At 41.9% G+C, this 27196-nt stretch overlaps 1 protein-coding gene across 1 annotated transcript; it reads right to left on the bottom strand.

Moving 5' to 3' along the window:
• Positions 1-1834: 1834 nt before the first annotated feature.
• RBL1 (RB transcriptional corepressor like 1) lies at positions 1835-26829 on the bottom strand. The gene is made up of 23 exons (XM_075768312.1): positions 26634-26829; positions 26209-26342; positions 25031-25231; positions 23523-23587; positions 23302-23430; positions 23029-23189; positions 22239-22288; positions 20348-20525; positions 18711-18877; positions 17130-17242; positions 16319-16422; positions 15626-15763; positions 13791-13955; positions 13483-13618; positions 11598-11852; positions 10533-10657; positions 8733-8909; positions 7234-7305; positions 6964-7048; positions 5095-5261; positions 4456-4620; positions 2462-4216; positions 1835-2386 (listed from the first exon to the last, which is right to left on the bottom strand). Exons 1-22 carry the CDS (start codon positions 26769-26771, stop codon positions 4046-4048), a joined length of 3096 nt encoding a protein of 1031 aa, XP_075624427.1. The 5' UTR covers positions 26772-26829; the 3' UTR covers positions 1835-2386; positions 2462-4045.
• Between the last annotated feature and the right edge of the window lie 367 nt (positions 26830-27196).

Genomic DNA, 27196 nt, shown 5'->3' with positions numbered 1-27196 from the left:
GGTAGCGCTGCTGAGGAGATGAAGAGTTCACAGCAAAGCCATCCTTGACTTGGCACCAGTTCCTTCCACAACCTCATCTGCTTAAGCCCTGTATTTACACATAACTAGCTGCAGTTCTTGCGACTAAACTCTTGCAAAGCTGTTTTTCTGTTACTGGGAACCATGATGGCTGACACATAGGAGACAGCAGGAAGGGTGCTTGCAGTAAAGCTACTGCAGCTGAAGGTCACTGTGTCTCTTACACCAACGGTTCCCAGTTACTCAGGTGTACTAACCTTTGAGACAAGGCACCACGAGAGCCCCGTGCCCATCAGCTCGGCCCCGCTTTCCTGCTCAGGTGGAGCGGGGCAGCCGCAAGCTCCAGCTGCCATGGGTTGGGAAGTGCAAGCCTAATCCACCTCTGACTCACCTGTCAAAGCACTTTGGTCATTTGAGGAAGTTGAAAAGTTTTAGAGTTTGGCATCGTGTTCATCTGACACCTGTTTTTCAAGAACTGCTACAGGGGTGATGAGGTATATGCTTATTGTAAACTTCAGAGATTACAGTAAACTCAGTTTCTTTGGCCTTGAGACAGATTTAGACATGCTCAGCTGCTCTCATCTGAGATCCCAGCACTTACACACTTTCAGTTCCTTCATAGCACCTCCTTTTGTGTCCCCAGTTTCGTTTTACTGCTCCTCAGATATCAAATAAAAAACAAACCCTCCTTGAGTCACAGGACAAGAACATAAGAGTATTTCCTAACAGGAAACTAAATATAAAAATCAGTTTCAATTTCCCACACTGCTTAATTGCACTCTAACCACAAATTTTCTTGAGGCCATATCTTACACCACCACTTGGGATGTGGCAACCTAATTATTAACATACTGCTTGTATGTAAAGTGCCAGCAGATTTATGGTTCTCCCAGTGGTGTTAAAGGCAAGGTTATTAAACCTTTCCTCCTCTGACTCTCTGGAAAACTGACCTGTAGTAAACATGGAAGGTCTGAATCAAGTTCAAGCAGAGTTAAGGAGGTGGTATTTCCAGTTGGAGAATTACTGAAAATCCATCTGGCTGGGGAAAAGCACTGTCCTAGCAGACAGCACGCAGTTTGCCAGACTTGGGACACAATTGCCTCATCTCTCACTTCACGCTGCCCGTGCTGCTTTCCCTCGCTGGCAGTCTTACCTGCGAGAGGAAGGTTACAAAGAGAAAAGCCAGCCACATTTTCACAGCTTTGCCCCTCAGCATCCCTTTGGGTTGGTAACTATGGTCTTTTAAAACTAAAGCTCCGGTCTCAAAAAAGTTATTACAACTGAATCTGCACAAATCGGGCTCTTTTCCTCCCCTTAGAACAGATGCATGACAAAAGCCATTTAAAAACGTCTGAGTTCATGCCAGCTTTCTGCTTATCTGCAGTGACAAAGCCAGCGGGTACAGATCTGAACCCGCCCGAAGCTGGTTTTGAACACACATGCACACCTGGGAGGAGGGCAGGCAGCAGCAGCACGCTGCCGCAGCGCTGGGAGGCCGAGAACGGGGAGTCCAACAGCCACCCTCCCTCTGCGGGCACGTCGCCTACCGCTCCAGGATTTTCTCCTTTTCAGTGTTTTTTTTGTTTGCTTCATGCAATGTATTACTCACCTTCTCCTCCCAGAAACTGCATCTGACCGAAATGCAAACAGTACAGGAACCTCAGGAGGACACTGCAGGCAGATCACTTGAAAGACAATGGACTTAAACTGAAAGAAAACCCAAAGGAATCTGAGGGAGTATAAAAATGATTAAGGTCTTTGACATTACAGAAAATGCAGACAGAAAGCATTGTGTAATGAATTACCACAGAAAGACTGCAGGTTAAAATACTTTTAAATTGTTTATTATAAAATACATATTTACACCTGAAGGCACTTTGAAACCGTTACAAAATGTTCATATAAGCTATTGTTTTAGCTGTTCAACAAGCCCAAAAATATTTTTTGTATCATCACCTAAAAAGGTGAAAAAAATCCAAACTGCATCCAGTTGTAGTACATTCATTTTTCTAATGAAAACCACTACACCTAATGACAACTAGTAAGGATTTTAGCACCATCAGTCTTCTACAGTTTCAGAGAATACAGTAGCAGTGTGGTTAGCAGATACGCGAGAGATCTGCATATGATGCTGAATTAAAACCAAATCAATAAAACTCTTGTCGCACAATACTGCTGAAAGACTGGCTGTTAAGCCTGATCCTAGGTTTCTTATCCAAAAGGCTGCAATCTTCCATGGAAATAAAGCAGATTCTGAAAGCTAAACCAGAATTCCCCATTTCTCCCCCAACAGGGGACTGGAGCATATACATTGAATGGTTGCAGTTGTAACAGCACCAATGAGCAGATCGGGACAGAAAGGTTGTTTCTGTTGTACTTTTTGTCTCAAGATCTGAATAAAATTACACGAAACCTAGTCCACTCCATGGCCACTTCCTCATACCGCAGCTCTCTATGGTCACACCTTTCAGAAATAAGCACCTTTTTTTTGAAAGTAAAAAAAAATCAAATATTTAAGTAGTTAATAACTCAAAAGCAAACTGCAGACTTTGTAAACTTTCTACTCACTGCTGAGTAGGGCCCCTGCACATGTACACTTTTAAATACATTATTCTTCCATCATTGCTGGCCAGATTCTTGAGCTGAGACTGCTCGAAATCACCACAGTGTTCTTCCCTGGAACTGTGGTACTGCAGATCTCACAGCACATACTAAACAAACCAATGAAGTGAACAGAGCTCTTTAAACAAGTCCTATGTAATTATTAATTTTTTTCAGTTCAATATACATATAAACTGAAAAAATACAGTGCTGAGAAGTTTCTCTTATGGCTCTAATCTTAAATGCAATTATGAAATAAGATCAAGCTACTGATTTACAGTAATGAACAAACCTTGACTTTTCTCCATTTTGGTAAAATAAACCCTACCAAATCCCTCAGCGTTAAAAACTTAGTTACAAGAACTGGATGCTGGAATGTATACATTTCCAATGAATCCAAGCATTTAATAGCTATAAAACCCCATATATACAAACACGCCTTATCTGATGGGCTTACATTCAGTGTAGATACTACACAAGAGGCTAGGATCTTCAGGAAAAAATAAAATGAAGAGATACGATTTGTTAAATGAATTTGTGCATTTGAACAGCTGGAAGATGGCCAAAGCCCCAGCTGTTTTCCAACTGTAACCAGCTCGTACTTCTTCATGGGGAAGCCGCAACACGTATGAACAGCTTCTACAGCAGGGCTGCTATCAGGCTCCCAACGGGAGAGCAGCAGCTCTCGTGGCAGCGTTCACCGGCTCAACAGGAAGGTAATTCAGACTCACTGAACTGCTTCTCAGTGCTTTCTCAGATGTCAGTGTCCAGTTTAAGTCACTCCTATTTGTACTTTTTGATTATTGCCTTTGTTATTGCAACAGCGCTCTGATTCACGTCGTAACATACACTTTTACTGAAGTTCTGACAGGAGATGGAGCACAGCACAAATCCTACAGTTCAAAACTGCTCAGCTCTTCCCAAGGCTAAACAATTGATTTTTTTCTCCACTCCAGTTACTCCACAGTAAAATAATGCATAAAATTCTACATTCTTTTAAAATAAGGCACTTTTCAAGTTTCTTCCCCAAACACCAAAAGTTTGAGGAAACTTAACTGGCTTCACTCATTTTCTTATCATTCTTATTCCAAAAGTAAACCCAATATTACTAGAAGCTGAGTTACACTCAGAACTTGCAATGCTCTAAATTAGGCTTGAGAACATCCAATATGGCTTTCTACAGAACGTTCTTTTGCTAACACAGCTCAAACATAGCACAGCACGGCCCTTGGGAATGAAGATCGTCACCACCTCTCATTCTCTGGCATTTACTGCTTAACCCTTGCTTGCTGCATCCTGTGGAAGTCAGGTAAGAGTTCAATGTTAAAGAAACTTGGCAGTTATCTGTATACAAAAGCAAGAAATAAATAGCACAACAGCTGTATCCAGCTTCACAGCTTTTAGATCCTGCAGAAAACTGGCAGTTTTAATGATTTGCTCTTTCGCTGACAACATCCTGGAGACGTTTAAGTAGAACATCATCATTTTCCTGGCAGAGTCTCTTTGTAGGGGATTCAGTGTCACTGTCAATTGTTATTGCTCGTTTCTTACTCCTGTGTTCACCTTGTTTTATCATATTGTTGATGTCCTTCAAACTCTGCGAATAAGATAAAAAAATCATGAGTTACTACAACTCCATTTCAAACTTGCTCTGGTTTTTAATTATCTGAGAACAAGAACTTGCTGAGTGATGGATTGATTCCACATAAAGAATTCTACCCTTCACCACAAACTGAGACTAGTTCAATGAAACTTCACTGTATTAGAACGCATCCTAATTAGGCGATTAATTGACCCCCCCTCAAACTGACCCCTTTCAACCTTCTGGCTTTCTACCTTGGAAGGGCTGCCGTTAAATTTATACAGTAGTGCAGTTCGAGGGGTCAAGCAGGCGCCATTCTTGTGAGGTGAAACATAAACAGAGTGCTGTTGTGAAATCCGTCGAGGAGACACTGGCTGATGCTTAATGTTGGGGAATGGGGACAAGGGAGGGGCTTCCATCTGCAAGAGAGGACAAGTTTGGACAGGAGCTGAATCAGAAGATATTGAAGAGCAGTAACTTCACAGAAGGAAAGATTAATACACTCCCAGGTTGTCTATTAGAAGATTTTTGTCATGTAATGGTTAAACAATAGATCAAGTATCCACCAAACAGAACAAATTTATTTTCCAGATGCATTACACAGATGTTCCACAGGCATCTGAGCAAATGGGTGTTGCATTGATATAAAGAAGCTGAAACTGGGGTTGCAAATGGAACTGCACCCGCCCTCTTGAAAAAGCTGTTAAAGCAAGTCCTCGTGCCATTACAGGCTGTTAAAGTAAGTCCTCGTACTATTACCTACAACTGTTTGACTTCTGTAACCACACCAGATGAACAATAGAACAAAGTTATTGGCTTATGTTTAACTGTCGGGAAAAACAACTCTGTGTCCGATTATTAGATACAGCAAAATTCCAAAATACTTTACTTACTACATGATCCTGGTTTGTGATATCATACTTCAGTGCAAATGATTTTACTCTTCCTACATAGACTGCGTTGTAAAATTTAATAAGATCTCCTCTCTCCTCAGTTCCCAACTCCCTGGAGTTCTCTGCTGCTGATCGTCCTGAGGAACTGCCAGTTTTCACAGATGAGTCTAACAATAAGAGACAGCTTCAGATTTCAGAAACAGTATCAGCAAACTGGGAGCTTCCAATTCCAACTTACAATATATCCAACTAACAAGAACTTGTCCATAAATCGACCAGTTAATGAGACAAATTCAAGAAGTGTGCTTCAGACAGGAGCAGGGTGTGCTGTAGGTGGTTATGAACGTTAGGAAGAGCTACAAATCGCTGCTAGCAATCTAGTGGGTTATGGCTAAAAAGGCTAAAGTAAATCTTTATTCCAAACTTGGAAATAGCTGTAGCAAAAATTTGTAACACAACTGATCCCTTTTGCCATGCTTATTTTGGGGAGTGGTACAAAGTCATTTGTTGATCCTAAAACTAAGTTTTAAGCAGTCTGACAACTCCCAGCTTTTAGCTTCTGTGAAAGTTTCTAGTGATCAGCTGGCAAATAGCAGCTTTGTCCTCAACTCGTGTCTGCTGCGAGGAAGCCATGACACCACTTGTTCAGGCGTATTATGAAACAGCTCTTCAGTGGAAAAAGCTGCAGCCACACAGCAAGTCTATTTCTGTTAATGTTCTCTCTTCCCTAATTAAGCTGGACCGCCACTGAATACAACCTTCTCTGTTTCATCCTCTGTACTGTTTGCTGCCAAGCAAACCAGGGCAACACAGAATAAAGCCTCTTGCAATAAGTGCACTACAAGATAAACATCAAAGCTCCAGCTGACACCCATAGGTGGGACTCCTTAGTGTGTCTGCCTTGTGTGCCAACACAAGCACACGTTCCTGTAAGCTGGTGTCAAAAGAGTGGGAGATAATACTTGATAAAGGAGACCCAAGTCTATTAACTGAAGAAAAAGTCTGGCAGGAAAAATAACTGAAGAACTTTGTAACCAAGTATACGTGTTTGACAAAACAGTGGAGCCCAGCACCACTAGGGATGCCCCAGGACATCCAAGAACTGTGGAGCTGCTAGAGACGATGCTGACCCTACAGGAGAGCAGCACTTTCCTGGACCCCAGTGGAATCCTCAAAAGGCATTTAAAAATGGCTCTAATACTCATGCAAGCAGTTGAACCCTGCCCACAGTGGGAATTTACCATCCAGAAGAGTCCTCTACATTTCTGCGTGCATGCTGGCTGCAGATCTGCTCTGCTCATGGGTTCATACGTGGGCTTGTGATCTCTCCATTTCCTGACACGTCACTAAAAACGGGCAGGGCACAATTTTCATGCTTTTCTCAAATACTACTCTTATCCCTTTTCTCTTCTAACCCAGAGCAAAGAAAATATCAGCTATTTAAAAGAAACCTGAATATAAGAAAATGGTGGTCTTAGTGTCACCATTTTCTGAAACAAGTTCTCCCTATTTAAGCCTTCAGGATAGGTGATATTAAGAAAAAACACCTGTCATACTATTCCAGGTACTGTTCCTCTTTCTTAACCAGAGCTGCTGTCCAAGAAGAACTACAGTATCACTGACATACTAAGGAAACCTCAAGCAACCAAATTTAAGAACAAAATTAAACAATTTTTCCACCTAGGAAGAGTATTTTCCATATCCAACACATGTGAGGGCTACTGACAAGATGGTTTCTTTTTCACATTTATTTTTCTTTAATACATTTAAAACTAAAATTTGCTTCACTTCTCCTTATGACTTGACAGTTCAGCCTTAAAATCCCACAAGTACATTTTTAGAAACAGTAGATTACTCTGCTGTACCTACCTTCTGCCATCTCCACATCTTGGTTTGCATTTTTGTCCAATAGGACATCGGCAGAAATATTTCTCAACAAGACACTCCTATAAACCTACAGGACACCGGGGAAAAACACTCTTGTCAAGGAAAACAAGGAAGTCAGAAGACTAGATGAAATCTGTCTAAGAATGACTATAACACTGACGAGGATTTGACTTTTCCCTTCTCAGAATACACATTTGAAAAGCCACCTCGATCTGAGATGTTTACAAAGGAAAGGCAGTACTATTTACTCACGTGGCTGTTTGCTTGTGGCTGATTTCTGTAACTTTTCATTATCTCCTGAAAAGTTCTTTCCTCTTTGGTTACCTGGAAAAGAAAAGGCTGTTGAAGACCAAGTGCAAGCAGCAAGGTCGGGCTGCTCAGGTCCAGTCTATTCAGTTAGCTCCCCTCTACACAGCTTTTTTGTGAGTATTACTATGAATACATTATTTTAGTGATGAGAATATGAAAAACCAAGCGTTTTTCTTGTTCAGGCATTCCTTGTTTCTTAGCTACTAAAGACTTTTGTTCCTTGCGATGCTTAGGAATTATTCCTTTTCTGACTTTTCTTCTAGTGACACTAAAAATTAAAGGAGGAAATATATTTGTAAATTTTGAAACTGGATCCCTTCTCTTTTGTTAACAGAAAGTGAGGAAATCCTGAACAAAACACTAGGCAGGTATATACACACATGCCATTTCAGCTCTCTTGTACTTCAAATATCTCATTTGTTAAAGCACTTTGTTTTTCAGCCATGCATCTCTAATTTTAATAGCAGATGAGCAACATTTTTTGCAGTAGGAGCTAGGAAAGAACATATTAAAGTCTGGCTAAATTGTCAGGTCTCACATTCCACTGGAGACAGCACTCAGAAGATGATTAGAAAAAAACCAAAACCAGCTGACAAACTACAGGATAAAATACAGAGCACTGACTATTCAACGGTTTTGCTTTTCTGCGGCTGTCACTACCAATGTCAGATGAGCCAAAGCTATGCTACAGTTAAGAGCACAACTAGTCACAATGTGAACATCAGTTTCCCCTCCACAGATGGTGCTCCTCTTCATTTGTTTCAAGAAGAAAAGGTAATCCATCCCCAGTCTTAGAGGAGTCTAGGCTTAGTTTCACTTTCCTGAACTCGTGTCTGAATCAGAGCTGACGGCCGTTGTAACTGTCAGCTCTCAAGTTTAAGTCAAACCAATATTCCAGTTTCATAATCCAACTCAATAACATCTTAAATCAATACTGGCAAATTGAATAAGAAATGAAGAAGTACGGGTTACAGGCAACCAGCTCAATTCCTGAGTTTTCAAAAGCTAAGAGGATTTTGGTGGAACAGAAACTTTCCATCCACACCTAAGGCTGGAAGCTCCTGTAGGTTTTTACCTGCATAATATTCTGGCGTCGTTAGTTCAGATTACACAGACTCTGAAGATGACGAACAGGATAGAAAACACAAATATGGGGCAATGAAACCACACACCGCTTTGCCTATGCTGACCAGTGCTCATTGTAAATGTGCTCAGGAAGAGAAGAAAAATCCTCTCTTAACCAATTGGCTGGTTGATGGGAATATTTAAAGTTATGCAAAACAAAGAAAAAATATACTGGAACTTCATCCACTCCTTGGAAGGACTTTTCCCTTCCCTCCAGTAATATGACGTGAATAAAGCAATCAAATTGTAAACTGTGAACACAATTTATATTTTCAATTGACATAGAATTCCCTTAATTTCTCAAAACTACATGTTACCTTTGCCATGATATAAAAGGCACAGAGGAGGAGCTGGTCCAAATGTCTGTCCTTCATTAGGTCAGCACAATGAACCAATGTGAATTCAAAGCATGTCCATATTTTCCTGCGCAAGTCATTGGAAACATCCAGTTTTAAGCACAGATCACGCAAGCGCACACTTGCCAGATGGTAAACCTGGAAGAAAAAGCCCCACAATAAACAGTCAAGCCAAATGAGCTTAACCTAGTCCGCAAAAGCGGAAGTCCTCAAACTAGAGCTGTTCCATATTTGAATAGTTCATTTCTGCAAAATTCCCCCCCCTCTGCCCAAGACAATGTCTTCAGAGACAAAGTTGGCAACTGTTCAGATGTTGGATCTCTAATGCTTAGAGGAAATCCAGTTAAAAACATTATGACTACAGCTTCTATGGTCTATCACTCGCTATAATGGAACACTTCCAAAAGCACAAAGAAGGGACATACTTTAATTATGATTAAGTATAATCTTAGATTAGCAAGCTGATGACTTTTTTTTCGTTTTGATTCCCCAAAATCTGTCTTAAATCCTGAAATAACTATCAAGTGCACATTACACTTCTTCCATTGATTTCAGAAGTTCTCGCTTCATGGATAGCAATTAGGCACGTTCTTTATGTAGGAAAGCAGAAAGAGTTCATTTCATTTTCACTTCCTTTCACAAGGCGGCAAAGTAGGGAAAAAACCCAAACATTTTGAATATGATGATCACGGTAAATAGGTCAAAATTTAAAGACATATTTAAGTGAAGATTTTAGGTCTCCTTCATAACTAAGAGGAATATGTTGCCTACCACATGGTTTGTCAAATAGAGGGCTACAGCCTAAGTATTCCCCAACTGAGAGTAAAGCGTCCAAAATGCAGTCCAAGTTCACGCCTGGCAGCTGGCTAATCAAGTCTTAATCCATTCTCAGAGAGAAAGATAGACTGTTACTATCAAAATTAAAGAACCAATAATTCAGACACAGGATGTGGCTTACAAGCGTTTCCAGGAATCAGTTTCTGTATTAAGATTTACCTCAAAGATTGTTCAACGTAGAATTCTCTAGGTTTACAATACAGATACCCTAAAAGGGAAAAACCTCTGAAAATAACTTCTCTAGTAAGAAAATAACAGCAAAAAAAAAATTTTCTAATGTTTTTTTAGAAATTTAGCCATATATTCTTTGCAGGCATTTAGGCAAGTTACCCCTGCCTCCTCCAAAGAGCCCTCACATGCTCCCCGTTGGAAGTGAGAGCAACTAGAAACAAGTAATCTGAAGTTTCTCTGAAGCACACCCAGTTCTTAACTTATTCATTAAATCCTTCATTATTTCAAGAAGTTCCTTCCCTCTTTCTAGAAACTTTTAGACAGTGTGTTATTCATCACTGCTTTCTGAGGCCCCATACCAGCAGGACCAGCATGACTGGGTAGACCTCAGAAAAACCAGTACGGTTTGACACAGGAGGATAATCTCATTTCTGATACGTCTAACCCTTGCAAATGTGGGAGGCAGTAAAAAGACAAGAGAAATTAAAACTACCACTATTTCTTCGGTAGTTATTTATAGAAGCTGCTAATTAAAAGAAAAAAACCCATGAAACATCTCATGGGGAGGGAAAGGGGGAAAATCGGATTCTCTGCAACACTTAACATCTCTTCCCTTCTCCTCCCAGGTGCATAAGAACTACTCACACAAAAGGAATATTACGTGAAGACTGGACGGTAACGAAACCCGCACAAATAGGCAAGTTTCAGCACGGCCAGGAGCAGAGGCCAAGCATGACTTCCTAAGACACCTACCTTTCTGTAAAACAGTGCCAAGGATCCTGTTTTCTTTGGTTTGCTCGCTGATGAAAGATGCGCTTCTTGGGCTTGACTGACCTGAGGGTGGCAGGGAGCCTGAGCCTCCATTTTACATGGCTGACCTAAATTCATCGAAATGGGTATCAGTGTGATCCCACCCATTTCATTTGCAATACCTGGAGATGATATACACAGCCAGAAATAAACTGTTTGCTCCCCTTGTGCTGCAGAGTTAAATTGCAAATCAAACTCATTCACAAACATTTCATACTAGAGACATCTCTGCTAAAAAGACTCTCTGTCCCTCAGAGCCTTCAGAAATGATTAAAAATTACATTTCTGATAACACTTAAAGGAAGACCATGAATGTGAACGATCATTTCTAAAACTGTCTGAAAGTATAAAGTTTACAAGAAATCACAATTTTTGTAGTCAGTGTTCACTCTTTTGGGGGAGGTGGGCAACCCTTTTTTTTTTATTACTCTGCAAAGCTGACAGCACATCATATACAGTTCTCATTACTTTCCTCAGCAGTCAAATTCTTTTGCTGAAAATCTCCTTAAACATGAAAAGTAGAGATGTTTAATTTTATCTAGAGACCCAATTTTTAAATTAAATTTCTCATGTATCATTTTCAGAAATATTCAAACATCTCCCAGCTTCAGCAAAACAAAAATCCCCCTCTAGTGTGCTAATGTTACTATGTAGTCCTTATCCAAAAATTCCAGAGCCTTTTAAGATTATAATAGACCAAAGTTAAGACAAACAGTAGTAAATCATTACTGGAGCTGAGAATCAAAGCATTGCTTCATCTGTGCTGAGGTGTAACTGGAAGAAGCAAGAACTCACAACTTTGTTCACAAGGAGGAATCTTGGGATGCTTGTCAGGTATCAGATGTCTCCACGGGAAGAGATGTAAACCTAAGCTCTTTTTTTTTTTTTTTTAATAAAGCAATGCATGTTCTTATAAAAAGAAAATGTTCAAGATGCATGGTCGGTCTAAGCAGATCTTAACAGCAAGCAAAACATCTAGTAAAGAAGAGAAATGGGAAGAATTCGTACCATGCAGTGGGATAGTAACCTTCTGTGCTGTTTTTCCCGGTACTGCAGCTGTTGTCATGGTCAGTACTGTTTGGCCAGGAGGAACCGAGGCATTTTCAGCAGCTGGAGCAATTGTCAACTTAGTTCCTTCCGTTAAAATTTTTTCCACCTGCATTTCTTTGGGGCTGTCATCTCCAAAGAGCCTTCTCTTCGCACTTCCAGCTGTAGGAGAACTGTAGCGCTCATGAACAGAGATTGGTGACAGCGGCTGCATGTCTAGTATGCAAAGGAGGAAAAAAAAACCCACCCCAAAATCAGCATCAAGAGGAGCAGGTTAACAGGAATACTTTTCCACAGAGGGGAAAAGGCTAATCCTCAAACCACAAAACCGGAGTACAAGAAGTCACTTCTAGTTAAGAACTGATCTCACAGCTCCTGTGTGATATGAACGAGACCTACAGCCTGTCTCCTTTTATTTCGTAGTCATCCCAGACAGCTCAGGTTCACAATCAGGCACCACACAGAAGACAAGAGTAACCAAGCTAATTTGCAGAGACTGATGAACATGCAGGACTACAGACACTTACTCCAGTCTGTTTAGCAGATTAGCAATATTTGCACGTGCTATTCCTCTACGGGAACACTGACCACATCCCCTGGCTGTGCTGTCTTCTATGCGTTCTGGCTTTTAAACTCTCTAACCTAAGCCAGACAGAAGCCTCCACCCTCATCCACCCCCAGTTCCCCTCAGGCTTTTCTGTTGCTTTCAAAACTCTGCTCCAGGCATAAGACCAAAGTACATAATATTAATTTATAGGCTTCTGTTCCTCTGGCTTTTGGCATTTCTGAAGCTTGCTAGCCACCTGCGAGGATACCAGTGACAGCAGTTTTCGATTTCCCTTGAAGCAGAAACCTTCTGGCTAACTGGCCAGGCAATACTAACTGGAGACCTCACTTCTAACTGCCAGGATGGTTTTCTTGGTACCAGGGGGGCAAAGAAACATTTCCAATCCCCACCATTTTCCATTTGAAGTTAGGAGAAGCGTTTGGTGGTACCAGATTCTCATATACAAAATAAAGTCTCACACTGTCCTACCCATATACAAGACACCATCTCCAAGTTGCTTTCCCTTCCATCAAACAACTCACCATAACATCTACAGCAACTGCTTATACATCTGTTTCCTAATGAGCATTTAAAACAACAAAAACCAAACAGTCTTGTAACACAATTTGCCAGACAAACACGAAAGAAGACGACATGACACCACCAATCAGTCCACACAGCACCACAAGAACCTATGGACTACTGTTTGGGATACAACAAAAGCAGCAATTCCTAACCAGGGGAGTATGAAAAAGCAACAGCGGTGCTGCCACTGCCTCTTCACCCTCACTGTCAAGAGGCAGTTCCGTGCGATACCTGGGAATCTGCAAAAAACAAGGCAGCTCTTCAGAGGAAAGAATACTGCAGACAGTGTTGTCCTCTCCTCCTACAAAAAAAGTTCTGTAGGAAGGAGGAATAAATGCAGCTCTGTCATTCCATTAAAAAGTTACCTAAAATCCAGTCAATCTCACTGAGAACATAAAAAAACCAAACCCTGAAAAAATCTGAATAGCAAAGGACAATAAGCTGTCAGATGACAACCCACCCAAGAGTAACCCTTGCATCAAAACAGCAGCAAACCCAGCTCCAGTTCACAAGCGAAGCATCACCACTGAAGTCTGCTGCCAGTAACACACAGCAACGGTTTCACCAGATGCATCTACACTTTCCCTTGATCAAAACTCCACAATTCTGAATGCTTAATTCAGATTCAAGACTGCTTTTTGCAATTATAAAGAAGTCTAAACCCCCTCTTCCCCAATTCACACATTTAAATCATATCAGAAACCTTGAACATACCCCGTCTTAAACTCCCACCAAGATCTGTCCGAACCTCTTTTACTCGAGGATGGATTATAGGAGATATTGGCATCATAGGCAAATGCCCAAGCCCACTTCCTCCATTGCTTGCTTCGAAATTACTGGGAAATATTACCTGAGAAATAAGAAATGTCACTGTAAGACAACAAATAGATCTCCCTCCTTTGTGCCAATCTATTAATAGACATTTTTCTGTAGCAATTGTCTCATTTGAACAGTTTTCTGTATGAAACAACAGTAAGAAAAAGAATGTGCATTTCCTAATAAAAGGAAAACAGGTAACATACTTCTTCACAGGTTGGAACCTTGTTTTCCGAGGCCTGGAGGGCATTCCAGAGTGCGGAGTCCCGCGTCCAGGCGAGACTCTCAAGAATTTGTTCCTCAATGCTGTTAAGGTGCTTCACCATGTCTCTGGAAAGTCCTTCCTCAGACCGAATCAGAACTTCGATTACCTAATGGCAACAAGACACGCGCAAAAAAGCAAAGTCATATCACTCATGCTTAACGCTATCAAATCGTTATTCGTTTCAGGATCCTGTTTGAAACTTCTCTTCAATGTAGAATGCTTCAGGCTCCTCCTTGCATCTCAATCTTCCCCAATGCTCTTCTGATCCCTCTTTTTTTAACCCCCTTTCCCAAAGGCAAATCCGGGAGTTGGGAAGGGACAGCAGATGTCCCGTCAATGCAGAACAACTCATTCCCAGGGTATTTTTAAGGCCCTCTCTCACCATCACTGAGCACGTAGACTGAAAGCACTAAGCACGCCCAGCACTCGTGCAGCACGCCGAAGAAAATAAAAGCAGGTTATTTCTGCTTAGGCTGGATATGTGAGAACCCCAGCATTTAAGGTCTCCTTCCTGTCAAAAAAGTGGCCCATAACAAAAAGGGTTGAAACTGTTTCAAAGTTTCATTTAAGAAAAAGGCTAGAATCATTAACACATACAAATCAGGGTTGAAAGAGCTGAAAGGGCCCGTGAAATATCATACCCCACCCCTGTGCTCCAATGCGAGATCCGTTTTATTTATGTTATTTCTGAGAGAGGAACAAACAGGCTGTTTTTCTAAAGCTCCAGAGATGCAAATGCCATAAATCTTCCCTGGAGGACTTACCGATGTGTTTACTTATTTGTAACTACAGAAACTAAGCACCCAAAGAACAAAGTTACAAATGGCATAAGCAGAATAATAAATATCAGCTCTCTTGTGTGAAGTCTGTGTGACAGTGATTTTTTTGTCAAGTAAGAGTGCCACAACGATGTAAACTGAATAGCAAAGAAAATTCATATAAAACATAAATCTGTTCCACAAAGTTAGATCTGCACCAGTGCATCTGGTATTGATGGAGGCTACCAACAGCCACAGCAATATTGACAGATTTGTTTCAGTTGCACTGCTGCCCTACATCTGAGGATTAAAGAAAGAAGGGAGAACAGAATATAAACCAGCTTTCCTAAAGGGCAAATTTGTGGTTGTTATTGTCTAAACAGAACTGCTTCTGATTTATTCAGGACTAACCACAGTAAGCTGTTAGGTATCTAGTAAAACTAGGAGGCATACGGATAGACGATAAAAGGATCAAGCAAGTCAAAGAGCAGAAATTACACTGGAGGCAGAGGGGAATGAGGTTTAAAAGCAGAGGAAAAACAGAGAACACCCAGGAAAAGAGATTTTACATTCTGTTATATAAAACAAAACAGAAGAAAACAAAATTTAACAAAGCAAGCCTATGATAAGTAGCAGTAGCCAAAGGCAACAAAGAATATTATTGCTATTTTATCACTAATAAGCAGAACCATAGCTTGCAGTCAATAATACAAATATCACCAAAATATATGCTTGAATGCTTTGTCTACTAAAACTAAAACACATATAACTAAAAGTTTATCAACAGCACATTACAGTTAAGTACCATTTACAAAATGGTTTTTCTTGCTTTAAATTTCAGCTTCAACTCTGGCCTTACACATTTGAGGACAGCCAGAATTTAGAATAGGCATATTACACATTAACATCAGTCCCTCTCCTACTTGATTACCTATGAAGAGCATCATCCTCTCCGACTGCCAATCCAGTAACATGCCACATTTAATACAGATCCAGTCCTAAGACATTATTTGCTTACCTTATAGAAATAGAATGGCCTGAGGTCAAGAACTTCAATGATCCAGGGAAAGGTACGAGGTGAGCTATATGCAAAAAGCACAATCTCCAAGCAGCATGCCATGAGAGAGCGGTGAAAGACATCTTGTTCCAAGAGTGCCTGAAGAGATTACAAAAAGTGTCAGTGATCTGAGGTTCGGGAATTCCCAGGAAAGTTTGAATTTTGCAGCACTAATACTACACAGCTTATCGCTGGAGAGAAGAGCTACTGCTTTTCTCTACCTTCCACAATCTCCTCTTCCTACAGGAAAGTTTAGAATGGTAAAGACTAGAAGTAGACTAACAGTGCCAAAACCATCACGTTTTTCATACTGCAGCCAAATGCATTGGCCTCCTTATTCTGAATCACAAAGCAGAGTAAATGCATTGCTGTCTAACATCAGGTATTGACACTGTTAATCGGATAAAGGAGAATGAAAATTATCTGTCCATGAAGTCGTGATTCTAGAAGGCAACACAAATTAACACTGTTAGTTATGCCAGAATTAGACCATTTTTAACAGCAGTAAAAACTATATTTAGGGACCTGCCATATATTTCCCCTTTTTTAATATTCATAATATAGACAGACTGCTCCGTCCTGGAACTGTCTGAAGACAGCCCCCTAGAGAGGATTACAGAAAGTGCTCTCCTCTTTTACCAGTTCTTTACTCACAGTCAGATCCTTCCCATGTAGTCTTCGTGTTTCTTGCACTATTATAGTCTCCAAGATTTTATAGTACAGTATCTCTGCCAGTTTTAATCTGTTTACAGCAAAATCTGAAATTTAAAAGCAACAGAGATGAAGCCCAATGCTGTTTGCACAAATGGTCTTTGGACTAAATTGATCAGCACTTGCCCTTCTCTAAGAAAATAGTGTGCGTACATGTGTATGTATGAACTTTGAAAATAAAAAAGTACGTTCAGAAATCCACTAGTCGCAAGAATAGCACAAAATTCTAGAATGTGTTAGAGGATTATGTATTTTAATATTTCTAGTGATGCAATTTTGCAGACAGTTGCAATAATAATTTTCCTATTTGTATTCAGTTTCCTTTACATTTTAAATCTAAGATGAATACAATTTACAATTTTCTTAAGAGCTGCTATAGTTTCAACACTTTCTTGCTTATCCCATTTTGAACTGCAACCTTGGTTTTACTCTGTAATAAAGTTTTATTCTTTACAGTTTTCTGTCTGACAGCAACAGTTTTCTGTCTGACAGCAACAGTTTTCTGTCTGACAGCAACAGTTTTCTGTCTGACAGCAACAGTTTTCTGTCTGACAGCAACAGTTTTCTGTCTGACAGCAACAGTTTTCTGTCTGACAGCAACAGTTTTCTGTCTGACAGCAACAGTTTTCTGTCTGGCTACATTCTGCGTTAAAACCAGCTCCAGTGTATCACATACTTAGACGATAGCATATGTACGCATTTCATTTGTCCTGGTTTAGTGTCTTGAGACATCCCATGCATTTCACATCCATACCTATGTGAGATCCTGGCTGTTCATGTGTTGACTGAGTATAGCTGCGACAGAATGTCTCGCCTATTTCTTTCACTCTGCTTATAATGCTTTCCAAAGGGCTGCGTGCACAAGACCTGAAGCAAAAAGACAGAGAAAGCCTGGTTTGTATAAATAAGCACCCAGTTTCAAAACTCCCTCAAAACCAACAAAAAATACCACCCAAATAAAAAGATAAGCTAGTTATACTGAGCTTTCTTCATCAGGCAATAACCTGTATTACCACAGAGAACAGAGGAAAACATAAACGATACAGAAATATTGCTTCCTTTTTTTCCTTTCCTAACAGAGTTAAGAGAGGCTACGTAGGTTTGGAACAAATGCAGGAGAAAGCAAGAGCTACAGCAGCACACTCAGGAGAAAACTATACCTGCTAGGAGCAAGGTAGTAGGGAAGGATGCTACAACAGACACCAAACACACCCCTTTGTTTCCAAGGAATTTTAGTTTGAAAGAGAAAATATTCAAAAGCATAGAACATTACACATAGTCCAAAACACAGCTCTTTCCATTTCCCCTCAGACAGAGCTCATCTCCAGATGAGTAAAGCACTCAACACATTTCTTGTCGGAGGCTTACTCAATTATTTTCCCCATTTTAATATTTACATCTCTTGACAGACTGGTTTATTACTCAAACACACACATTTTTTATTAGAGATTGCAGACACGTTAATGTTTTAATTGTGTGATATAAATAATATTAAACAGTCCTTAAAAAAAAACAATCAGAGAAACATTTAAAATAAAAATGCATCTTGCTGAGTATTTGTAAACTTTTAAGAATAAGCGCTAGGAAAACTTTCAATATATACATAACTCCAAAGATGAGAAATAAAGTAGTATTTTTCACCTATTTATGAAGGTTGCTTTTAAAAAAACATTACTTTTGCACTTCAAAATTAAGTGCCAACACAAAATGTCCATTCTAATTAATAAAAAGTATCTGGAGTCCTTACACTGTAATACAGCAAGGCCTTAATTTGCATGGACATTAGGCAAACACCCAACAGCTTTACAGGCGTTTACTATTAAATTACTGCTTTTTATGAGCTATGAAGCAGCACTGACCTACCTTTTACCGATAAACTATTTTGTTTATACTCATCTGCTTATGCACCAACACTTTCATGCGCATTTCACTACAGCCATCATGCAGTCGTGTGTCCAAAAGTATGGGCTGATTTATATAACTGGGACTCTGTCCTAGAACTGGTGATCATGAAAGACTGGGGTTGTGTTCAACGGTCAAATACTTGATACTGGTAAATCATAATAAATGAGCCATACTTGCTTAAAATTTAAACAAACATGCGGTTTTCAAGCAAAGAGCTAAATTAACATTAGCAAAAACTAAAGCTACATTAATACAACCATGGTGACAATCTCCTCCAGAAGATCACCTAGAAAACAGATCTTTCAACTAGAAATACAGAAACACAGACAAAAATATTCTGCAAAAAGTCAAATTTGAGCAAGAAAGCAGTCACAAGCATGAAAAGATGAGATTCCATCTGAACGAGAGCAGTGGCAGTGGACATACTTACTCAAAAATAGTTATGAGTTGTTCACTTGGTGCATTTTTCAATCCAGCCACAATGTTCTGCAACCGGCTCACGCTTTGTGTTGCTGAAGCAACAGGAGTGATGACAGCTTCCTTTTCTCGTAGGTATCTTCTTCCAGTCAGTGGAGTTGAAGGTGCAAATGACCTTTTCTGTCAGAGAAAAATAATAAACAAAATCAGTCAACAGAACTGTTTCAAAAACCTTTCAAATGAGCATCTCCTGTGAAATCACTCCAAAGATTAAAATGACACCACTAGTACGCTACCTGAAGACAACCATCAAATCTGTGATCTCAGAATTGACTAAAAATTAAAGTTTTCCCAGGACTCCATAAATACAAAACATAACAAATCTTCAGGCAGACTAAAATTAACTTGAAATTTGGTTGGGGTTTTTTTGGGTTTTTGTTTTTTTTTTTTTTTTTTTTTTTTTAAAACATAGGAAAGCAAGACTTTAAATCTTAAAACCTGTAAATTTTTAAGCTCACTTGAACATTGAAAAACACAGGGCAAGACAGAGAAAGCATATGCTTCCACTCAGAGTCCCTGACCGCGTTAGCTGGGTGACACAAGCAGTTTGTGGCAGAGCCGCCTAGGAGACGGCGACAGGAAAATGTTCTTCGGGAAATGCTGTCCTGGAGCCTAGAGCCTCCCTGTATCCAAAGAACGATGTAGCGCTAAGCAGATGGAGCTGCGCCGACTGCGCTGACCTATTTGTATCCTGCTTTCTGGAAGTGATGCGATCAGGTATTAGGGTTTGAATTATTAGAACAGACTACATTTTGAAGATACAAGGCAAATAACGAGGAAAGAGTAAGCCTGCGATGGGGTCATTATTATATTACAGAAACTGAACTTCAAAAGTGATAAACTCATTACAAACCCCTGTCTTTAATTTGCCTGAATATGAAGCACACTTATATTTGGGAGAAAAAGCTAAGCCTTACAATTCATTTACACCAGCATGTTAAAAGTATTCTTATTTTATATACGTCAAACAGCACGTGGCTCTTCCACACAGCCAGCACCATTTTCTCACCTTATCCAAGTCTACAAAGTGTTTTCCCACACACCAACTTCATTAAATACATTTTACATTTTTAAACATAGTGAAACATTAACTCTGTTTACAGGCTTTTTTTTGTAACAAAGAGTTAGACTTTGGTGGGTTTTATGTCTTGAACGTTGTTTTCCATAGAAGAGTATGCAAGTTGACTTTTCCTGTCCTAAAAAGGAAATACCAGGAAAACAAATTCATCCAGCGTAAAGGTTTCATGGTATTCTTTTGGGGTATAAATGAAGTTTGAACAAAACTGTAAGAGCTATATATTCAGGTCTTAACTAATTACTGATTTTTTTCTTGGACAAAAACAGACTACACACGTGAAAGTGCTCTCATCCTGTTTAAGGAAGAGTTATTTACTAAATTCCACAGGAAAAGACATCACCATTTCTCCTTAGCAAGACAGCATCCACTGAGGCCTGCAAACAGAATTCATCACCTTCCTCTCAGGAAGAAGTTCAAGAAATTCAAAGTCACCTCAGTGATTTGAACAGCATACAAGGATGGAAAAACTCAATGGAGTACTTCAAGTGAGGTCAACACGTTAAACGAATCACCTTTTCAAAATGCTGCTGAAGATGACACTCCACATGAGCTCTTGCTGCTGTTTTCCCTACTGCAGGAAATTTCCGAGGAGTGCCGATTTCTTCTTCAGCATCTGCTCCTAGGAAAACTCGCTCGTCGAAGTCACCCACTGTCAGAACGTACTCTTCGTACTCTTTATTCAGTGCTTTGCTGAAAGAGAAGCCCAGGTTTTATATCAAAGGTTAAACCGCTGAAGAAACAAAAAAGGTGCCAGTGGAGTTAAGGTACAAAACCAAAGCCAACACACGTTCAAAGCGTTTAACGCTTTCAGCAGCAGTGCTGCCTGTAAACAAAACTTCACCGTCCCAGGGAATCTGTCTGCTGTCGTCCCTGCCTCCCTCCATACCTAAACCCTCCCCTGTTCCCTTGATGATCCACTGCAGGCACCACTCTTCCTCCTACGTTACCACCACCATTTGGCTCTCAGTAAGAAGAGGAAAACCACCTTTGCTTCTACCCTAGTTGCAAATAAAAGTTTGGAAGTACTCAAACGATCAGAGGTTAAATCTTTCCATGCATGAAGCACATCAATGGCAGTTGCATTTGATTTCTAGCTACGTTTGACTTCTACTTTTGCCGCTAAGTAGCCCACAATTTTCATAGTGGTACAGAGGAAGGGAAATTTAAGAGCTAGTCGCTTAGATTCAATTTTTAAAAATCACCAGTGCCATATGACACCAAACAGATCTCTCATTTACAGTTGGATTAGCTGGAATAAGCAAAACCAGGAATGTTTAATCTCATGATGGGTGCAAAGCTTTAAACTTAAACATGGGAAGCAGAATGAAACTTTCAGATAAAAATTAGGAACAGCTCGCATTGATAAATCCTGCCTGTACGTTTTTCATGATACACGAACGCTATATGAAACGTCTTTTGCCTGCAAAGCGTCTCTGCAATTCAAGCTACCACTTAAGAATGTATACTAATGGAAGATAACAATGTATGCATGATGCAAGTGGTTCTGTGATCCCGCAGGAAACTTGACTGTATCACAGGTTCACATTCCCCATGGTTTTTTAGAAAAAGTAAAGGTCTATGAAAAGTTTGGACAAAGAAACAGAGAGGGTCCCAGTTTCCTTTACATGCCAAGCTACTTACAAAAGAACAGGGACTACTGTGTCATTCCACATTATTAAAGCAATACTATTAATTTTTAAGTAGAAATACTAAGAGAAGTTGACTGCTTCAAATGGATCACAGCAACACTGGTTTATATCTAAATTTGAGTATTATCTACATTTTGAGTCTTTGCTCAAAATTCTCAAAGCAAACAACTTAATCACCTTGCAAAACCAAATTATTAGGTATTTTTGGAAAAGGCAAAAAAAACTCCTTTAAGGGATCCAGAACAAAGCAGCTGCTGTTCATATTTCACACCTAAATTAGCTTTCAGAAGTGAATTTTAAAAGTTTCTGAAACAACTATACTTGCCTCCCACAGAAACACTCAACCTCTTTTTTGTGGTTTTGCAATTGTTGCTTCTTTTTCTTTTGAGTACTTCTGTTGCATTCACAGATTGCAGACTGATAAACGAATCTAAAGACTTCCCTGCTCCAGTGTAATATTTGAGGTGTGTATAGAAACATATCCGTGAACTTCGGAGTCAAGAATTTGATTTGCATTAGATTACTCAAAGGTTACAGTTGCCAGAAAATAAGGGCAAGCACCGTAATACCTGACATTAAGGAAGAAACTCTGCAGCCGAACCCTGGACATCTGACACACCTCAGAACCAAAAAGCATTTCAGACGTGGTTATGGTAAAATAAAGCAAGAGGAAAACCTGAGATGTAGCATTCAAAGGCTTGTATTTTAGAAATGGAACCAAACCCCAAGATTAAGAACATAAGGTGTAACTTACTTATTTTCTGTAAAATTGCAAAGATCCAACAGACAGTCTCCTTTTAAGATCTAAGAATAAAAAGCAGAAACATCTTACATAATAAAATCAAAACTGTTCCAACTCTAACAGTCTGAGGGCATGATGGCTTTAGCCAAAAAGGAAATGAGATTTAGGAGCATAACTTGATCTAGGCAAAAAAAAAGTCCAGGGACTACAATGCCATTAGCAAGACAAACAGATGAGGACAAAGCCCAATTCCATCCAAGCTCTAGATAAACTCACTCCTCAGAAACAGTCCTGCTGTTTAACATCTCTTCCATTGGCAGGTTAGGGACTGACCTGATGAACGACTACACAGAAACTTCCACAGAGTTTGGAAAAAAATTCCAGGATCAAAACCAGACAGAACAATTCGTACACCTGCAACCTCAACCTCTTCCTTCCAAATTTTGCTCAAGCCCAGGACAAGCAGTAGGACCCATGCTACCGTATAAAATTATTTCACAATGAGATTACTTATTTGCCTGAAGAAAACATTATCGTGCACCATTCAGTTTCACACTGCCAAGGAAGGAAAGCAAAGATTCTCCACTGACATAAAAAGCCAAAACACAGGGATCCTTACAGCACGCATCATTAAAAGTGAGAGTACATTCTGCTCCTGCTAACATACATACAAAGAAACCCTGACCCAGCCCAAGTTCATCTGCCTATTAGCACACTTGCCTGCAGCACCTGCAGGATTTAAAGGGTCTTGAGCTCATTCATCTGAGCACTAGCATGCACTATTACAACTAGTAAGATGTACCTTCCTATCAAATAGTTTTGAAATGTATGGTTTAAAGTAGTGTTCCTTTATTCCTTTTGCTTCTACTAAAAGCCCATCATGCAGCTCACACAGTGTGGCAATGATGCAAGGAGGATCTTCCGAGGCTTTGATCTCTGTCACGTGGAAGTCCGGTGGTAAGCCTGGGAACAAGAAGGGGGAGGAGGGGGAAAGACAACCAACCTTCAACTTCACTTAAAAAGAAACAAGAGAACGAAGCATATTTGATTTTAAATAATCCATCCCCCACCATACCTTTAAACGATGGATTTAGCAAATCTCTTCTATTTGGACACAAAAGGGCATTCGCAAAAATCAAGTCCAAGCAGCACAGAAGCAAATGATAGGAATTTACTAAATCATCTCCAATCATACGGAAATTACCTTTAAGAGATAACACATCACGTCAAGCAACACAAAAGTAGTTCATAACTCAGAACGCATACAAATCACGCAGCTAAAAAAAGCAAGCCTACCCTTAGTGTACACAAAGAGAGTCCAGCAGAAGTTGAAGAGATCTTTAACGCTGCACGGCACCCGCCTATCAGTGAGGAAAAGAGGGGAGAAATCAGTCTTCAGTTCTAGGAAGCTGAAGCTTGTTTTACAGTAAGCATTTCATTCCGTTTCCTTACTCAAAATAAGTCAGAGCTGTTGTCTATCTTAATTCCACACTACAGCACAACCTAAGCTACCTGTCCTTATTTCAGCTTTCACTAACCGACAGTCTCCTACCTTGCTCCACGGAGCATTTTGCACGGCATCCCCGACCTTCTGGCCCTTTTCTGAGCCGACGGCTGCCTTTGGCCTGTGACCCTGGACACGCGACTTTGCTGGTGTCACACATCTAACAGAATCCTCCTGCAGCTCCAGGCGGTGAGATGCCAAGGGTGTATAAATTCCCGTGATTTTTTTCCTAAATATTTTACTAAAGCATCAGTCATCCCTTCAAAATATGCAACTACAGCTTGTATTACAGCTCATCTGCTGAATTGTGTTTGGAGTGGAGATTATCCAAACCCACAGAGCTGAAAGACATTACACAAGGCAGCCCACAGAGAAGCTGAAGCTGTGGTTACACTGATGAACGTTGCTCCAACGAAGGAACGTTAACAGAGCACACCGACAAAATTCCTCCCAGTATGCGGCGATGCCCACAAAGCTACCGGCCGCACGTGAAGAGCCGTACCAGCAGACGCATCTCTTCTACCTGTAGATGTGGAGCTACGCTGGAGCCTTTTATAAGAACAATTATCCCCCCCCACATCCAGAGGACACACGTGAGCTGGCAAAAATACCTCGCATGGGCCCAGCTCGGCTCCCTCATCATTAGGGTCACGCTCTCGCTGCAAAGCTGTCACAGAGACAGCCACACAGTCGGCAGGAATATGGACAAGCTCCTTTAATTAAGGCCGAAGTTCTGTGTGCGTCCGGAAGACGACACCACCAGTTACTAAGTTTGTCATAAAAATGAGTGCATCAGCTGTAACCTTCTTCCATTTGCGTGTTACCGCTCATCTAGCAACCCCGTTAAAAATCCAGTAACGCAGCGGTCACTGTGGACATAACGCTGCTTTGTACGGAGGGATTACGTCACGGTATCATTTCCTGAGCCAGCACTTTGCCAAGACAAAATATCCCTGTGCTACTTCAGTTATTTCTGCTAAATGTTTTAAGTGTCAGTCTCACTGTTAATCAAGTTAAACCATCTCACTGTACCTCTCCGCACAACACAGCGACATTCTGCGCGTTACAGTGACCTGCGTAAACAGCCACCAGATGCAAAGCTCTGCGGATACGTCCCGTAACCCATCAAGATTAGCGATGTTTCTGTATTCGCTGCATTTCAGAATCAAGGCCACAAGAGGTCCCATCACTTCGGAACTTTACATAACTTTTTAAAACACAAATAAGGACATTAATTTTCATAAATCTATAGTAGGTACAGTCCTTTCCGAGGAAAAGTTATGCCAAATCTCAAAAATACCTCTGTTTCCTGCTTCGCTGTGGTTTAGAAGTTTCTTCGTAAGGGTTTTGAAATATATCCAAAAATATTGGTTCAAACTTTTTGAAAATCACAGTTGACACTTCAAAATTTCTCTCCAGCCTCTCCACTCTCTCTCGGAATTCCTGTGGTAGATTTGACATGTCCATCCACTTCTTCATTTTGCTAAAAAACTGAATTAAACTTAAAAGCAAAAAGAAAAGTCTGCTTTATTTTGAGCTTTAACTAACTTCCTTTATTCTGATTTTTTTAAAAAGCCAAAATGCAACGTATTTACCTCTCAAGAACTAATTTGATTAATGTATAGGTTTACCATTTATTTTGATAGACTCCCAAACGATATATCGGAAGCTTTTCACCTTTTATCACTTTGGTTTTTCTCCTTGACTCTTTCAGGCACAGGCATGGAAACACTGATTTTGTTTAAGCGCTGCCAGCACAGCTGCATCAGCTAGGGCAGGGGTAGAAAGGAAAGAGCACACACAGCTCTGTGCGTGCCGACAAAACCACGAACGAGAGTCTACGCCTTTCAGAGTCACCTGCACAAAACCCCATTAACTGTAGGTGTAATTACATTGGCAACCCCCCCTCTGGCAGTTCAGCTGAGAACAGGCCTTTAAGCAGAATAAAAACCATTCCAAGCTCTGTCATCTTGGGTCAGAGCTACGGCACCAAGCGGAGCTGCCTGCCCGAAACCCCCTGCGGTACGTGAATATTTATGTGACCGTACAGCTCTGTGTTCCCAGAACGCCGTACGACGTCACTGTCAACGCCAGATCTAGCGATTTGGCCTAAATCCTGAGCCAGACAGGAGTCTTATCTGGACTGCTAACAGAACAGTCAGAGGTCTTGTTCGTGTTTCAATTAACTACAAAAGGAATAAGAAATAACTGGCGTGGGTGGAACAATTGTTGGCCCGACACGGGTGGTTCTTCAAAGGCCTGAAGTCGAAAATTACGTATTTGCATCCTATTTCCATTTTTAACAAAAGAGGATTTATTGCTTTTGTACCGTTACCTCAGGACACGCATTTTGCGGCGCCTGGAGCCGTGAGCAAAGCAGCGGGTACGGGCACGAGCAGCCGGAGCGGTGAATTAGCAGGCGCCGCGCCCGTGCAGCCGGCAATTAACCACGGTAATTAGCGGCCCGGGAAAGTTCACCTGAGTCTGGCGGAGCGCAGGATCCTGGTCAGCGACACGCCGTTCCCCTCCATCAGGCCGCTCCCCACGGTGGGCACCAGGCTCTTGCGGCAGGCGACGTAGAGGGCGCAGGCCAGCCAGTGCAGCGCCTCGCCCTGCCGGGGCACGGGAAGCAGCGAGCTGCGGGGGGCGGCGGGGGCCCGGCCGCCACGGGAGCCAGGGGGGCCGCCCGTCCCGTCCCCCCCCGCGCGTTACACGCGTGTTTGTGTTTATGTACACGCACGGGCACGCGGGCAGCCTTAGCCGAGGGCGGAGGCCGCCCCGGGGACGGGCGGACCCTCGCCCCGGCCCTCCCGGGGACCTCCCGCGGCGAGAGCTCGCCCCGCTCCGCCCCTGACAGGGCCGAGCGGCCACCGCCCCGCCCGGCCCGGCCCGGCCCCCCTCACCTCCAGGCTGTAGGTGCCCCGCAGCGCCGTGAAGTCCCGCAGCGCCTCGGCGGCGCTGGCCGCGTCCAGGTTGAGCTCCTGGCAGAGCCGCTCGATGGCGGCGCCGGGCTCGGCGGGCGGCGGCTCCGGGCGGGACATGGCGGGACCGGCCCGGCCCTGCCGCTCCGCGCGCCAAAACGGCTCCGCCGGAAGGGAGCGGCACCTTCCGCCGCGCGCGGCGGGGGCGGGGCAAGGGGAGAGGGGCGGGGCCTCGGGGGAGCGGGGAGGGGCTGAGGGAGTGGGGCGGGGCTAGGGGAAGGGGCGGGGCACGGGGCGGGGCACGGGGTGACACACGCGCTGTCCACGCCTGGACGCGGTGGAGGCGCGGCGGTGGGGTCACGCGCGCGGGTTGTGCGCCCGGCGCTGCGCACGCGGGGTCCGTGCCCGGGAACGCCCGGGCTGTGCCAGGCTGCGCGCGCCCCCGGGGGTTTGCACACACACCCACGCGCGGGGGGTGGCCGCGCGCAGGCACACGCTGGCACACGCGTGTGTAGGCGGGGCACGGGGGTGCGGCCCACGGGGCT

The sequence above is a fragment of the Balearica regulorum genome, chromosome 16 (genome assembly GCF_011004875.1).
Source record: "Balearica regulorum gibbericeps isolate bBalReg1 chromosome 16, bBalReg1.pri, whole genome shotgun sequence".
Lineage (NCBI taxonomy): Eukaryota > Metazoa > Chordata > Aves > Gruiformes > Gruidae > Balearica > Balearica regulorum.
Note: the sequence above shows the minus strand (reverse complement) of the source record. Positions and strands in the feature narration are given on the sequence as shown.

What these genes read in the sequence shown, in the direction of transcription:
- RBL1 (XM_075768312.1), bottom strand. Translation starts at nt 26,771, where the DNA reads ATGTCCCGCCCGGAGCCGCCGCCCGCCGAGCCCGGCGCCGCCATCGAG. An exon ending in CAACTCATAACTATTTTTGA is followed by an intron (nt 17,243 to 18,710) that starts GTAAGTATGTCC and finishes TTTTTGCTTCAG; the next exon opens with GTCTTGTGCACGCAGCCCTT. An exon ending in TGGCACTGTTTTACAGAAAG is followed by an intron (nt 8,910 to 10,532) that starts GTAGGTGTCTTA and finishes TTTTTCTTCCAG; the next exon opens with GTTTACCATCTGGCAAGTGT.